The sequence below is a fragment of the Aulostomus chinensis genome, chromosome 18, assembly GCF_037954235.1.
Source record: "Aulostomus chinensis isolate RoL2024-O1b breed Wild chromosome 18, RoL_Achi_v1.0, whole genome shotgun sequence".
Classification (NCBI taxonomy): Eukaryota; Metazoa; Chordata; class Actinopteri; order Syngnathiformes; family Aulostomidae; genus Aulostomus; species Aulostomus chinensis.
In genome coordinates this window covers 17,748,395-17,763,450 of record NC_141337.1, presented here as the reverse complement: position 1 = coordinate 17,763,450, position 15,056 = coordinate 17,748,395, and the positions used below count along the sequence as shown (strand labels likewise).

The 15,056-nt window shown below is 41.3% G+C and overlaps 1 protein-coding gene across 1 annotated transcript; it reads left to right on the top strand.

Moving 5' to 3' along the window:
* The first annotated feature begins 1,423 nt into the window (after positions 1-1,423).
* kcnj4 (potassium inwardly rectifying channel subfamily J member 4) lies at positions 1,424-14,010 on the top strand. Its single transcript, XM_086183934.1, has 3 exons — positions 1,424-1,854; positions 6,911-7,017; positions 9,402-14,010. The coding sequence occupies exons 2-3, from the start codon at positions 6,989-6,991 to the stop codon at positions 11,020-11,022; spliced, it is 1,650 nt and encodes a 549-aa protein (XP_086040060.1). The 5' UTR covers positions 1,424-1,854; positions 6,911-6,988; the 3' UTR covers positions 11,023-14,010.
* Positions 14,011-15,056: the final 1,046 nt, after the last annotated feature.

Here is a 15,056-nt window from a genome sequence, read left to right as displayed (position 1 = left end):
ATTGTTTCATGTTTGATTCAAAGCCAACACTGATGGTTAAAACCTGTTTCCACTCTGTGGAAATCAGTGGTGGAACTAGACCTTTATATTAGAGGTGGCCTGTGGGGGACCAAGACAACTTTAGGTGAGTCGTCAGCTGCGTGCTTGGATTGATTTCCAGTTCAAATATCCACCCATTTTCTTCCGCTTATCCTGATTAAAGGTCGCGGGGGGGGTGGGCAGAGCCAACGCAGCGGCTTTTGGGCAGGTTTTGGACAGGTTGCAAGTCCATTGCAGGGCCGACACATAGAGACAGACAACCATTCACACTCACAGTCACACCTACGGTCAATTTAGAGTATCAATCAGCCTCGTCCCCTCTTGATGTCTTTGGATGGTGGGAAGAAGCTGGAGTACCCAGAGAGAACCCACGCAGGCACAGGGAGTTACTTTAACCAAATACTGGAAACACTCATGCAGTGTAGTCCAAGTGTTTTGCAGCCAGTGGTGAATAAGTACACAGTTCCTTTACTTCGTAAAAAAGTATGAATACCCAGATAAAATAGCCCTCTGGTAAAAGTAAACATCTCAATTTAAAAGTAAATATGTACATTCATGACATTTGTGTGTTCCAGTGCTTGGGAGCATTTAATCTTCAAATCATAGACCTCTAAAGGTCATGTTCGTGGAAATTACACAACATTACAGATGCAAGTTGTTGTTAAAAGAAGAAAGCCCTGTTAAAGTGGAATATGTTCCAGTCGTGCCGTTGTGAGTATATCCTATCCAAGTTGTCATCATTCAAAATGTGAAAGTGCATCATCTTCAACAGGTTTTGCAATGTTTTTTATTGAAAATGTTTTTCTTCAAAGAAACTAGTACTGGACAAGTTCAGACACATGTAGCGGAGAAAAAAACACCCAGTGCCTTTAAATGCAACTACACAAGTAGCATCCAGATACCTCAGCATTGTACAGTACTTGACTAAAAATACTTCAGGTTCAGCATTGTTCAACTCTGTGTAATTGTAGTCAATGTACTACAACAATAACAGGCTCTGGAGTTTTGATTGTGTTGAAAGACCCTCAGCTGCATACACTGAGGTGCTGGGACTCATCCACTGGGATGGAGTGAATGTAAAAGCATCATGTGAACAGATAATAATGTCTTATTGTACTCGTCATTTTCATGCTCAGGTTTTAAAAACTGATAAAAACTGAACCATTTTATTTCAAAGCGCCCATATATTTCTCCTCACCCACCTGTTACAATATCATTGGTGTTGTTTCCTGAAGCGAGGGAGCCTAGAAAACATGACTCAAACGAGCTCTCACTCGCTTACATGGACACATCAGGCATTATTCAACACCTACACATGCTTAGAGTGCACAAAGTGGCAGCTCCCCTTTAGTTTGGTCTCCAATGATTTTCTCTCCTGGCTTTTTATTTTCTCCATTTATCTCTTTTTTCCTCTCCTCTCTCCACCATCTAGCCATCCAACCATCCATCCACCCATCCATTTCTCTCTCCCTGCTTCCCTCCCTCCCTCACTTTGCTCTACAGAAGGGGATTGACACAGCATTTTCAGCACACGCTGCGTGAGTACAGACAACGCACAGAGAAAGGATTACAGTCGGTGAAGGAGCCAGCGGAGGACAATGAAGGATTAAAAGGGAGAAAGACCAGAAGTAAAACAATAAGAAGTGATGAAGACAAAACTAGGAAGAAAATAAAATAATGAAAGGAGGAAAAGAGGGATCTGAAAATGTGGGATCTTTGTTCTGTACAGTGAAATTGGGACTGTGAGAGGTGAAGAGTTGATGCACAAGGAACTGAAATTACACAAAGTGACAGGAAACAAGAACTAACTCATCGGTGAGTATCATTATTGACCTTTCTTTAACTGACATTTCATTGTCTAGAGGTAATGATTTCACAGATATAATGGCAAAATAAGCACTGCGTCTGGACGAACGCAGCCCGGCATCATGGAAACTGCTGTGTCGTGTATGATCAGGCAAACAGTCATTCTTCTTCGTCATGCATAAATCTCTGAGGGACAAACAAAGGCGTCAGGAGACATTGAGACAAACCAGGCACGAAATAAATCTCGACTTGTTTTTTTTTCTCTTCCTGTTGATTAATTTAAAACATCGTGATTTGATTTTTCATGTTTAGCATTCAGAAATACCGCCTTTTTTCTTCTGCTGCACCAGATTCGCTACATCTTGAAGTCGAAACAAAAATAGGCTTCTTAAATATGAAATCGGGCAAGAAAAGGCCTCATGGTACGAGTAAGGAGAGAAAAGTTTCATGAATAATATAAATGAATATGAAGAAAGTTTGTCATACAAAACATCCAAATCAGCACTCTTGTTAGGGAATTTTATGAACACGTGAATTGTTGGGGGAAACAATTTAGCCATTCGACCTGATGCAATACAGTGTTGTTTATTGATCTAAAAATAGATAAATAATTTTATTAATTAAGGGATTTTAGGTCTAAATTGGTCAAATAATATGTCAGGCCAATTTTCATGTATTTAAAAACACCAACAGACTTTTCTGGACTAGTGATGAACACTTCGTCCACCAGGTTTGCAAGTATTACAACACAAAACCGACCAGTATTGCTTAAAAACTGCAGTTATGCCGAACGGCTGGCGGAGAGACAGTGGATGAAACTGTAGACGATCAACAGACCACTCAGTGTCCTGCTGATGACGAGCTATGGTGGCTCTCCGTCTGTCTCACAGGTAAACGAACATTCAGGGTCACATCCAGATCATTCAAATCTGCAGATAAGAGGACGAACCAAAACTCTTGAGGATGAAAGCTTTGTCGGTGTCTGTGGTTCGTGTGGAGAATCACCTGATCTATCACGGGAGCTGGGATAGCCTACATGACATGACATGCTTTTCAAAAAATAAAATGAGACAATATGTAAAAAAGGCTCAGGAATAAAGCCAAGATGGAGGTTGTCTGGGCTGTGATGGTAGCGCTGGAATTTTTTTTTTTTTTTTTTTTGCATGGCTGCCTGTGTCTTTGTGGGTTGGCTCGTGATAAGCAGAGGTGTAAACTGGGTATTTATTGATTTGTTCTGCCATAGAACAATAAGGTTTTATAAATGAAAACTCAAAAATTGTTTTGACCGGAAAAAAGATCTGATGAGATCAACAGATTTCCAATCAAAGTGATAATGGCGGAGGGAAAAAGACACGAAACAAAGATTATGTTCAACTATAGATGTTACATTCCCATTATCCCAACAAAAAGATTCACTTCAGTTTGAATGACCTCTGAGACACAGATGCAGGCAAATACTTCTCAAATATGTTCTGTTTTTAATAGCCTATAATTATGCGCCAATGCCATTTTCTACTCATCATGGCAGGGTTTTTTTGTTTTGTTTTTTCTTTTAACAATCTTAGCAGTCAGGCAAAATCTAATCACATGTTAATGCAACACAATTTTCCTTTGAATGCGTCTTCATTTTAAGAACAGTTCAGCTAATTTCCTCATTTAATTTCCAGTTATGACCAACATATGATGGGAAATGTCTCAGAGCACTTTGCATAATCGCACATGTCCCACTTGCTAAGACAGGTTTGGCTATATTTTGTTCTACTCTTTTTTTTTTTTTTTTTTGCAAGTGTAACGCTGCATCTCATCAAATACAAAAATGCTTTAAGATAGTTGATACTTCAGAATCTGAATCCCATCCTCCAAACTCAACCAGCTTGCTCTGTATTTCTCCCTTCTGAGATTAAGGAGATCTTAAGGTCGTTGCTCATCGCGTTATAAATATCATTCTGTAATTAATGAGATGAGGGAGGAGTTAATGACGGAGCGAGACACTAAACAATAAAAACAAGCCCCACACAGGTACACACCAATGTACAACAAGAGTCCATGATATACAGTAAGGGTGGGAAAAATTATTGATACTGCAATTTATTTCTTCTTGTGTAAAGTACTGATATTAATATTTTACAAAAGCAGTGTCATAAACAGAAACACCAAGTGTCCATTCAGTATAATATCTTTTTTAAATAAGTTGTTTATTATGTGTGTGTGTGTGTGTGTGTGTGTGTGTGTGTGTGTGTGTGTGTGTGTGTGTGAGACCAAGAGGCCCCTGACTCACTTTGTTGTCCATTCGTCTCCTACTCAGTTTTTGAAACTGATACCACTATGCAGTATATAAATACATAAATCCTGAATTTTATGGGTATTATTTCTGCGGTGGCATAGATGTCACGATGCATCACAGATGAACTGTCCTGCAAATGATCAGTTTAAGAATCACTCACGATGCTGTCGTCGGCAAAGTATATCATGAGTTGTCACGAGTATGAGTTTCTCTGACTCCTACAGTACGACTGTACGGCTGTACAATGACACATTGCGGTTGTTTTTATCATCAACTTATCTATACATTTACATCTTCTCCTGAATGATGTTTAGTCCATAAGATGAGAAAACTGCCATATGTCAAAGGTTACGTCTTCATAATATCACTTATTTTGTCAGATCAACGGGCCAGATTCGAAGAGCGTTGTGTCAGTTTTATAAAATGTAAAAGGAAAAGATTAAGCTGTATCAAATCTAAATCTGCTCTTAAAAGATATTCTATAAAATCCTTGTGGCTGTGTCCTCATCACAAATCATGAGATTAAAGTCAAAATGCTTTCAGGCTAAGTTCTGTTCTAACAGTGAATCACTTATCAATCATGTTACAAGAGCACTTAACGGCGTATACTCGCCATGCCACTGTGTCCCCACTGGCTCCACTTTGCTGCGTCCCCCAAATGTCACAGGAAACATGTTCCTATGGAAACTGTCTTCAGAGAGAGTCCCCCCCCCCCCCCACCTCTTTTTTTTAATTTTACCTGGTGACCATTTACCGGTTTGTATTTTGAATGTGTGTGTGTCATCTCTGCCTCTCCTGGCCTCATGTTCATTAAGTGCTACAAAATTTCTCAATGATGGATTGTTGGCTTGTTGCATCTTGAAAGCTAAGGAGATGTGAAGACAAAGCACACAGAAAATAAAAGTATTGTATATATTCACCTGAAGTGCAGCAAACAGAATGAGATGTTGTGAGGCTACAGTTTGCTTTCCAAAGACTCCTGCTCTCTTGGCTATGCCAAATGACTGAATACACTTCCTTGTCCCTAATTTTACTTGAGGTTGCATTGACTATAGATTTGTTCCAAGAAATATTTAGATCAGTGGGTCACAGGCAAGTAGGAGCATCATAATTCTCACACAGAAATACAGTGTTATCATATGAAGGAATGTTTCAGGGGGAAACAAACACCAGATATCTACCTTGCTATTATCATGATGAAAAGGTTATGTGGCAGTACATGTGGATGGAATATAGTAAAAAAAACTAACTGGATTTGCAGCCATTGTCATGTGATTTCTTGGGTTGAATAATATTTGAACAAAAACCCTGTGAGTGCTGAATGCTTCATTTACCCAGAAACCCAACAGCTGACTTCCAACATAGGCTTGGTGATGCCAGTTTGATTAAATCCTCTGACATCTGTATCTTTAAACATCTGATCGGCAGCACCTCAGCTGAAATCTGTCTATGCAGGTTTGGAGGCCAAGACGCTGTTACAGCTATATTTCTATCACTTAACATGTTCATGCACCAAGGGTTTAACTCAAAATACTATTTGAGAAACGACCGCGTTTACTCAAAGGAACAAAGAATCCATAAATCTAGTTCCATTCACAAAACAACATGAAACAACAATTCCCAACCACCATGGACGTCAATATACTGAATAAAGATTATTGTGGTTGTTCTACACGACATTGAAAATACCAGGGCAACCAGACGTCATGAGTCACTGTGAAAAAAGACAAAACACGGCTGGAGAATATGTGAACAGGCGAGTCAACGTCTTCTCTTAAATCAGGTACAAACATGTGGAACATAGCGTGAAGATACAGTAAACTTCATGTTGTTGTCGACTGTCCCATTGTCAGTCCTATTTTTGATAACCTGATATCTCAGTAAAGCCTTTAAGGAATGTCTTCAAATTAACAGGAACTCAAGGATGAACTGAAAAGTTTTAGTGGACAGCGGTCTAAGATCAAGGTCACTGTGACAGGAAATACGTAAGTGCTGTGCAGAATTTCTAGCCTATTTGTTGTATAATGAAAACAACAACAAGTATCACTTAACTCTATTCTCCAACTGAAGAGTCAGTCTCTTTTCTCCAAACATTATTAGTCATCATCATCAGTTTGATGTAGATAATTGGTTATTTTACATGTAAATAAAGGTGCATTAGGAAAGACTCAATTCAAGATCAGGACCAATATTTGTTTGCCAAGTACATCACCTTTGCGCTATTTTCCTTGTGAGTTTTCTTCAGGTCACTGATAAATAAACCCAGACAATAAACTCTCCTAGAAACAGGACTACATCTGGGCAAAAGAAAACAGAGGAGAAAGATTTTCATCATGAAGGCGGGTCAGATGGTACGACAGCGCCCTTGTTGAAATTGTACAGCAACTCGCGCTCTTTTCCATTGTAAGGTGGATACTGCAGTTGAATAAGAATCTGTTATTCCAAATGATGTCTTCATGTAGAGCCCTGTGGATTTACACAATAAGACTCTGTCCATTGTTGTTCTTGTGACAAGATAATCCGCAGACGGGGTCGCAGCTCCTCAAGATTTCACAGAATCAAATCAGGATTATGTCTAAATCCCCATTTTTACTTCTCTAAATTAATGCAATGCGACTGAGTAAATTGAATATGGGCTCACAAATGAGGAGATTAAAAAAAATCATGAAAAGTCATGTTTTTATGCTTGTTGGAGTGTTTTGTTCCCCTCATTCTCTTTATCCTCCTGGAGATGCAGTAGATCACCACTTCAGAGGCTGATAATGTTCTTCTCTCCTGCAGTGGTCAGCAGCCCACCTCCATGGTGGACACCTGATCTCTGGGAGCACGGCAGAGTCTGGCCTCCCACCCGGGCCCTTTATGAGTGATTTTTGTTGCCATGGGAACAAGTAAGTACAACAATTGAGGGGTTTAACCTGGAGGAGGTCTCTGTGTAGGACTGCACTTAAATAGCTAGATGGCAATTCTCAATCTCATGAAACAGTCGGAATCAACCAAAACATTTCAATATCAAAAGTGTTATCATTCTTTTGTAATTTAGAATGTTGAGTGCCAATTCAAAGCTCAAAAGATTATTGTCATTCATGTTGCTCAGACAGCTCAGCAAATCACTGGATTATTGACTGTATTTCAATTAATCATTAATGGATTTAGGGCTGGCCAACTGGGGCCTTTTAGCGTGGAATATGATGTCCTTTCTCTCGGTACTCCAGCTTCCCCTCACAGAGCAAAAACGTGACTGCCTAGATGGCACTCGGCGAGCACATAGCTCCACCAAAGTGAGCCAAACCAACAACAAAACAAGTAGTGATGAGCAGGACTTTGCACCTGTTGCCCTGTGAGAGGGAGGTGAAACCTGATACTATTTGGAATTGGCATGAAGGAACATGCTGATGCCTGCACCATAGAGCAATTATCAGTTCCACAGGGAGACGCTAGAGAATATTACATATTAAGTTCCTGTACATCATGTGAAGACTACACTGTAATTTTGATGTTACCCTAATGATGTTCGTCTCATCAGTTTTACTTCCTGTAACCACCAGGTGGCATTATGACTTTGACTTCAATACAGCTTGTAGATGTCTTCAGGCCAGGAGTCTCATCAGTTTTGTTATGTTTGGAAAAGATCTGACTATTTGGAGTCCCGTTGTAGTTTCATGTTCCACGGCAAAATATCAAAATTGGCCACCTGGCAGGTGCAACACCATTTAAGAAAACTCTTCACCATATTCTTAAGGGATTTCTGACATAATTTAAGGTGGACCTGGTCAGTCCACTAAGAGGAATAAGTCATAGTCCATCTATCCCTTTTCTAAGCCGATTATCTGTGAAGGATTGTGGGGGCTGGAGCCTATCCCAGCTGAAACTGGGCGAGAGGCGTGGTTCACCCTGGATGTGTCACCAGTCCGTTGCAGAACCATCAGGAGCAATTAGGGGCTCAGTGTCTTGCTCAAGGATACTTGGACATGGTCACCGGGGGGAAGTGAGGATCTAACCAGCGACCTTTTGGTTTCTTGACGGCCTCTCTACCACTGAGCCATGCTGCCCCTGAATATGTCATACTGTTAAAAAATCATGGTGCCACTAAGTGGTGCTATGACCAATCCACCCCAAACTTGAATGGATGTTTCCTTGACCCATTGTACACCCCTCCACCAAAATCAGCCTATAAAGATGTGCATAATCCTGCTAAAAGACAAACAGACAAATGCCGCCTTGGTGAATGTAATTAACCAGTTGGGTTGGGAGACTGTCGATGTCAGCAGTATTATCAATGACAACCTGTCCAGGGTGTACCCTGCCTCTTGCCCAATGTCAGCAGGGATTGGCTCCAGCTCCATATGACAGCATAAATTGTGCAGATAATTAATGTATGAATGAATGTCAATCAGTTTAATATGCAAAGAAGTTATAGTGACAGCCTCATGATTACAGCCTTTCCTATTGTCATCTGATCCAGACATCTTTACACGGCCGGTAAGTGCCTTTAGCACCTAGTCTGGGTGAGTCAGGCCCCACACAGGGATATTTACAGAAAGCAGATCCCTGGAAAGGCCAAGGCCATCTGACATTGTCCTGACCAGACGCACACAGGGTTCTAGTCTTCAGATTCCTGCTACCAGAACAGGACTGACCTCATTGTATAAATGACATTAATATGCTGAACATGGAATAATTATTCTGTATAACTTGACCTGCAGATGTGGTACCTGCACTTGAGAACATATTATCTAATTTCTGGAATGATCTTATTTTAATTGGATTGTCTTGTCGTTTTACAGTTCATTGTCCCAACTGTCATACATAAGTAGGTGTTAGAGGCATACAGTGTTTTTCACTAATCAGTAATGTGGCTTAAAAGGAGTTGTCAGAGGGACACTAAATGATAACATGTTACTTATAAGTTATATTGTCCAGTTCAGAAGTGGGTTGTCTGACTGTCGCAGTGACTCATGTAATCCTATAATCTGTGATGACAGCAATCCTTCACATACAGCTAAACTGAACTAACCTTCCAGATGGTAATCCATGTAAAGGAGACTGAGTCACTGAGGTGACAGTGTATGTGGTTAAATTTAGTGTCTTTTTCCCCCAATATGTCATCAGCCTTGACTCTAGTACACACTTCATATGACCACATTCACATAACCATTATATACATACGTCATCCTCAATCCTATCCTGCCATTTATCTGCTTTTTTGGGGGGGGGAATTTATTCAGTGTTACCTATCTATTCATTAAATCTTCTCTCTCGTTTGGCCCAACAGATATAGCATTGTGTCAGACTTTTTACCTGAGGCAGAACGGCAGAGGATATCTAGTTTAGGACTCCATCACGGCCAAACTTCCACCAGCTTCCACCTGCATTCGGCCTGTGACGAAGATCCAGAAGATAGTAGGAGGAGGTCAGGGGCCTCCACTGCTGTGTCCAGCACAACAGGACAAGGAGGGATGAACAACTACAACGGCAAGATTCTGACAAGGGGCTCCAACCAAGTGCGGAGCCGGTTTGTGAAGAAAAATGGACAATGTAATGTTGTATTCACCAACATGGAAGAAAAGAGGCAGCGGTACCTTGCTGACATCTTCACCACTTGTGTGGATATCCGTTGGAGATACCTGCTTCTCATATTCTGCACCAGCTTCATGATCTCCTGGCTTTTCTTTGGAATCATCTTTTACACTGTTTCCCTGGCACATGGGGACTTTGAGGAGACTCCCATTGTCAAGGGTGATGGACTGGCTGTGGGGGAGCTGCATGGACCCACATCTGGACATGCATTTGCAGGGCAGCCTCAAAGAATGCCCTGCATACTCCATGTTCAAGGTTTTATTGGGGCGCTTTTGTTTTCCATGGAGACCCAGACCACAATTGGCTACGGCTGGCGCTGCGTCACTGAGGAGTGCCCTGTTGCCGTGATAACAGTGGTCATCCAATCCATTGTGGGCTGCATCATTGACTCTTTCATGATTGGAACCATCATGGCCAAGATGGCACGGCCAAAGAAGAGGAACCAGACCCTCATGTTCTCCAAAAATGCAGTGATCGCCCTGCGTGATGGCAAGCTGTGCCTCATGTGGAGGGTGGGTAACCTGCGGAGGAGCCACATTGTTGAGGCTCACGTTCGTGCACAGCTCATACGCTCATATGTCACTGCAGAAGGTGAGTTTATACCCTTGGAGCAGATGGATCTCAACGTGGGCTATGATGAGGGAACAGACAGGCTGTTCCTGGTATCCCCACTGGTCATAGTCCATGAGATTGATAAAGACAGCCCTTTGTATACGTTAAGTCGAGCTGATCTGGAGGCAGATGACTTTGAGATCGTTGTGATCCTGGAGGGCATGGTAGAGGCTACAGCCATGACCACCCAGTTTCGTAGCTCCTATCTAGCCAGAGAGATCTTCTGGGGTCACAGGTTTGAGCCTGTGATTTACGAGGACCGGAACTGCTACAAAGTAGATTACGCCCGCTTTCACAAGACTTACGAGGTGCCATCAACACCCCACCTCAGCGCCAAAGAGCTTGAAGAGACTGCAAGCCAGGCTTCTTCTGCTACTTCCCCTGCCTCTGCATGTAGATCCACAAAAACCTTGATTCCTAGCTCGCTGAGCGCCTTCTGCTATGAGAACGAGGTGGCACTGAGCTGCGGGGAGGATGAGAATGACATGTTTGACTCCCCTCAGATTGTAGGGAAGGAGAGGGCAGAGGAGAGGAGGACATCGGTTTCTGTAGACTTTCAAAATATGTTCCAGGACACTGCAACCATGACATCAGGCAATGTCATGTGTGTTCTTGACATGGACAATAACCAGATGGAGTTCGACATTCTGCAGACTGCAATTCCTCTTGATCCGGTGACCTACAAGAATGAGCAGGAGCTCTAAAGACCTGAGGGAGGGTACAGTTTTTTTTTTAATACCCCAAAATCCTGTTAACTTTAATTACACAGATTTTGACATGAAGGGATTTCTTTTTGGAAGATGTGTTCAGTTTTGGATCAAATGTACAGAAACCCCTTTTGCCTTGCCAGTGTTTTGTGTGCTATATTGATACTTGATTGTCGTTTCTTCTCATGGAGCTTAAGATGTAGACAAATAGGAAACTACTGTCATGCGCTTTCCTTGAAGAGCCATAACAAGCAAGCAGGAGGACAAAGGATCTCTGAGAAGCACTGACAGGCTTTAAGCCCCCTTTTATTATGATTTCATAACCAAAGGAAAGCACAAAAGACTCTTGAGTCCTGTTTAAGGGTATTTGTCTACTTTAAATAGCATAAATAAATGTAATGTGTGAATGTGAACAAAACTTTAACTGAAAGCAATAGCACTTTGATGAAATTCTCTTCCTTTTTGAAGAAGACTGATCTCAAGGCATAAATGGTCAATTTTCAGGATGTTTCATGAACGCGTGGATGGTTTATGTTTGACATTACTTGTGGTGTTAATGGATTTAATAGCTCATCATACCGCAATAGTTCCCTGCACTTTGCACTATTCTGTGAAACATGTTTATCCAGGTATTTAGTGTGTATTGTTTATTTTGCTGTGCAGTACACCAACATTCCAAGTGCAATCGCTGAGTGTAGCAGAAAGAGTATTTTTCTGAACGCGATTACGATTCCTTAAGACATGGCTTGAATGGGAATTCAGAGTGACATCATTGCTTTTAACTCCACTCAAAAAACATTTTTATGAGCGACCAAGAATTTTATCATATTTTATTTTATATACTCTAATAAATACGGTAAGTCTCTACCGAAAGTAAATCTGAGAGGTTTGACTTGAGATTTGACTCTTTCTTTATGGAAAGTTTTTGTCTTGGTTTGTTTCTTGTGGAGGTTGTAGCCAATGATCGCAGGAACAACCCTGAGAGGAACATTTAACAAATGTGCTGTTTTTGTTCGCCAAAGGTTTGGTGTTGGAAAGTGATACCCCTGTATTTGTTGGTTTATTGGTTTGGTGGCAGAAACATCCATCCATCCATCCATTTTCTTCCACTTATCCTGTTAAGGGTCACGGGGGGGCTGGAGCCTATCCCAGCAGCCTTCAGGTGTGAGGCGGGGTTCACCCCTGGATGGGTCACCAGTCCATCACAGGACCAATTAACCAAGTATCCAGTTAACCTAGTCCCTTGCATGTCTTTGTACCATGGGAGGCAGCTGGAGTACTTGGAGAGAACCCACGCAAGTAAAGGGAGAACATGCAGACTCCACACAGAAAGATCCTGTGCCCGAGCCGGTTATCGAAACTTCTTGCTGCGAGGCAACAGTGCTGACCACTGCACCACCGTGCCGCCTTAGCAGAAACATGTCATTGTTAATGATGAGCGGAAACAAAGGGATGACGATGGAGGAGTATCACCTCTGAAAATGTGTAATAAGTCACAGGACCGGTATATTGTGTAACTGTTAGATTGATTAGCATGCGGTTAGAAGCTGATGCTACAAAACAGTTTAAAGGAATGTATTTTTTTCCCTGTAAACCTTGGAACATACAATTTTGCTTCGTCGTTGGGCTATCCAAACATTGTTCCTGATGATGATACTGTAACTTTTTTTTTTTAAAACTTTTATTTCATTGTTTAATGTTCATTTGTTTTTGCTGATTATTTTGCTTTCAGATGAGTGTTTTTGTGTGTTCTGTGAGAAAAGTTGATTGTAAATGAGAATGTGATCACGCTAGCAGCAAGATTTTTTAGTGTTAGATTTTATTTAAATTGTACATTTTGATATCAGAAACCTGCTATATAACCACAGTATAAGCACATAAAAATATTTTAGTGACAAACATACACTGAAATACAAATGAGAGTTACTAGATTAGCATTATGGCTTTCCATGGGCAATGTTTGTGTATGTTCTGAGTAAGTGACTTTAAATAAATTATAATTAAGCCGATTAACTCATGCAACTATGAGATTGTATGAAATATGATCTGATTTCTTAGCTTTTTTTTAAAATCAAACCTTTTAGGGACGTTGCTGGATCACTTGAAAGACCTACATGTCTGTATTTTCACTTTCTGGATATTTATTTTTCTAAAACATTTAATATCAATGACTGGAAAGAAAATGTTAATTTGTGATGAATTTCCTGTCATTTTTGTTTGGGTAAAAAAGTCTTGCAAAAATGAAAAAAAGTTTACTGGCAGCGTACGAATTTTGTTGTTGTTGTTTTGTTTAAATTGCATCAGTAATCAACGATTCAACGTGGACACAGACAGGGAGCCAACTTGAATACAGAGAACAACCAATGTAAATGCCATTTCGTGATTTCAAGATAATATTTTGTTTTATTTGCTGCTATGTCTTCCTTCTTTGTATGAATATAAACACTTTCCGACCCCTGCTAGGAGATAATAACGCACTATTAAATTATTGTTCTAACTGAACTAAGCCTACAAGAAATGTTAACTACAAAGCACTTTATTCTTCCTTGTATAGCTTTTGATGTTGCAAATAAATATTTATATAATTTGGGTTGTTTCACCTTTTCATAGAAGACAAATCATCCACACAAATTTCCAAAGTTGTGATCAGATCCTTTTTTCGAAGAATCTATGTGTTTACTATGTTACTGTTTCCAGCTGAAGCCACTGGAGTGTCTGCAGCCATTCCTGTCATTAAAGGCTTCATAGGAAACATTAAGGCATCTGTTCCCTCTAGTGGTGTCTTGCAGGAGCACCAGAGATTCAAGTCAGGAAATTTGGGTAGCAAAGCTCCAGCTACATGCACTGAACAAAAAGAAAAGAAAGAAAGAAAGAAAAATGTGACAAGAGATTGTTGGAAAAACAGCACAATGAGTTATGCCCACTTGTGTGCTATGTATTGGTAGGACAGCACTGTGAATTATTTTTAGAAGGTTTAACTGTGGAAGGAGGACTCATTTATATATATATATATATATATATATATATATATATATATATATATATATATATATATATATATATATATATATATACGCACACACACACATTGCTCAAAAAAATAAAGGGAACACTTAAACAACACAATGTAACTCCAAGGCAGTCTCACTTCTGTAAAATCAAACTGTCCACTTAGGAAGCAACACTGACTGACAATCAGTTTCACCTGCTGTTGTGCAAATGGAACAGACAACAGGTGGAAATTATAGGCAGGTAGTGAGACCCCCAGTAAAGGAATGGTTCTGCAGGTGGTGACCACAGACCACCTCTCCGTTCCTGTGCTTTCTGGCTGATGTTCTGGTCACTTCTGAATGCTGGCGGTGCTTTCACTTTAGTGGTAGCATGAGACGGAGCCTACAACCCTCACAAGTGGCTCAGGGAGTGCAGCTCATCCAGGATGGTACATCAATGCCAGCTGTGGCCAGAAGGTTTGCTGTGTCTGTCAGCGTAGGGTCCAGAGCATGGAGGCGCTACCAGGAGACAGGCCAGTACATCAGGAGATGTGGAGGAGGCCGTAGGAGGGCAACAACCCAGCAGCAGGACTGCTACCGCCTCCTTTGTGCAAGGAGGAACAGGAGGAGCACTGCTAGAGCCCTGCAAAATGACCTCCAGCAGGCCACAAATGTGCATGTGTCCACTCAAACGGTCAGAAACAGACTCCATGAGGGCGGTGTGAGGGCCCGACGTCCACAGGTGGGGGTTGTGCACCGTGCAGGACATTTGGCATTTGCCAGAGAACACAAAGATTGGCAAATACACCACTGGCGCCCTGTGCTCTTCACAGATGAAAGCAGGTTCACACTGAGCACATGTGACAGACGTGACAGAGGCTGGAGACGTCCTGGAGAACGTTCTGCTGCCTGCAACATCCTCCAACATGACTGGTTTGGCAGTGGGTCAGTAATGGTGGGGTGGCATTTCTTTGGGGGGCTGCACAGCCCTCCATGTGCTCAACCCATTGTGAGACCATATGCTGGTGTGGTTGGCCCTGG

Bases quoted from the DNA above. Each gene is read 5' to 3' on its own strand.
- kcnj4 (XM_086183934.1), top strand. From the start codon at position 6,989: ATGAGTGATTTTTGTTGCCATGGGAACAA. The intron at 7,018-9,401 runs GTAAGTACAACA...TTGGCCCAACAG, and splicing joins TTTTGTTGCCATGGGAACAA to ATATAGCATTGTGTCAGACT.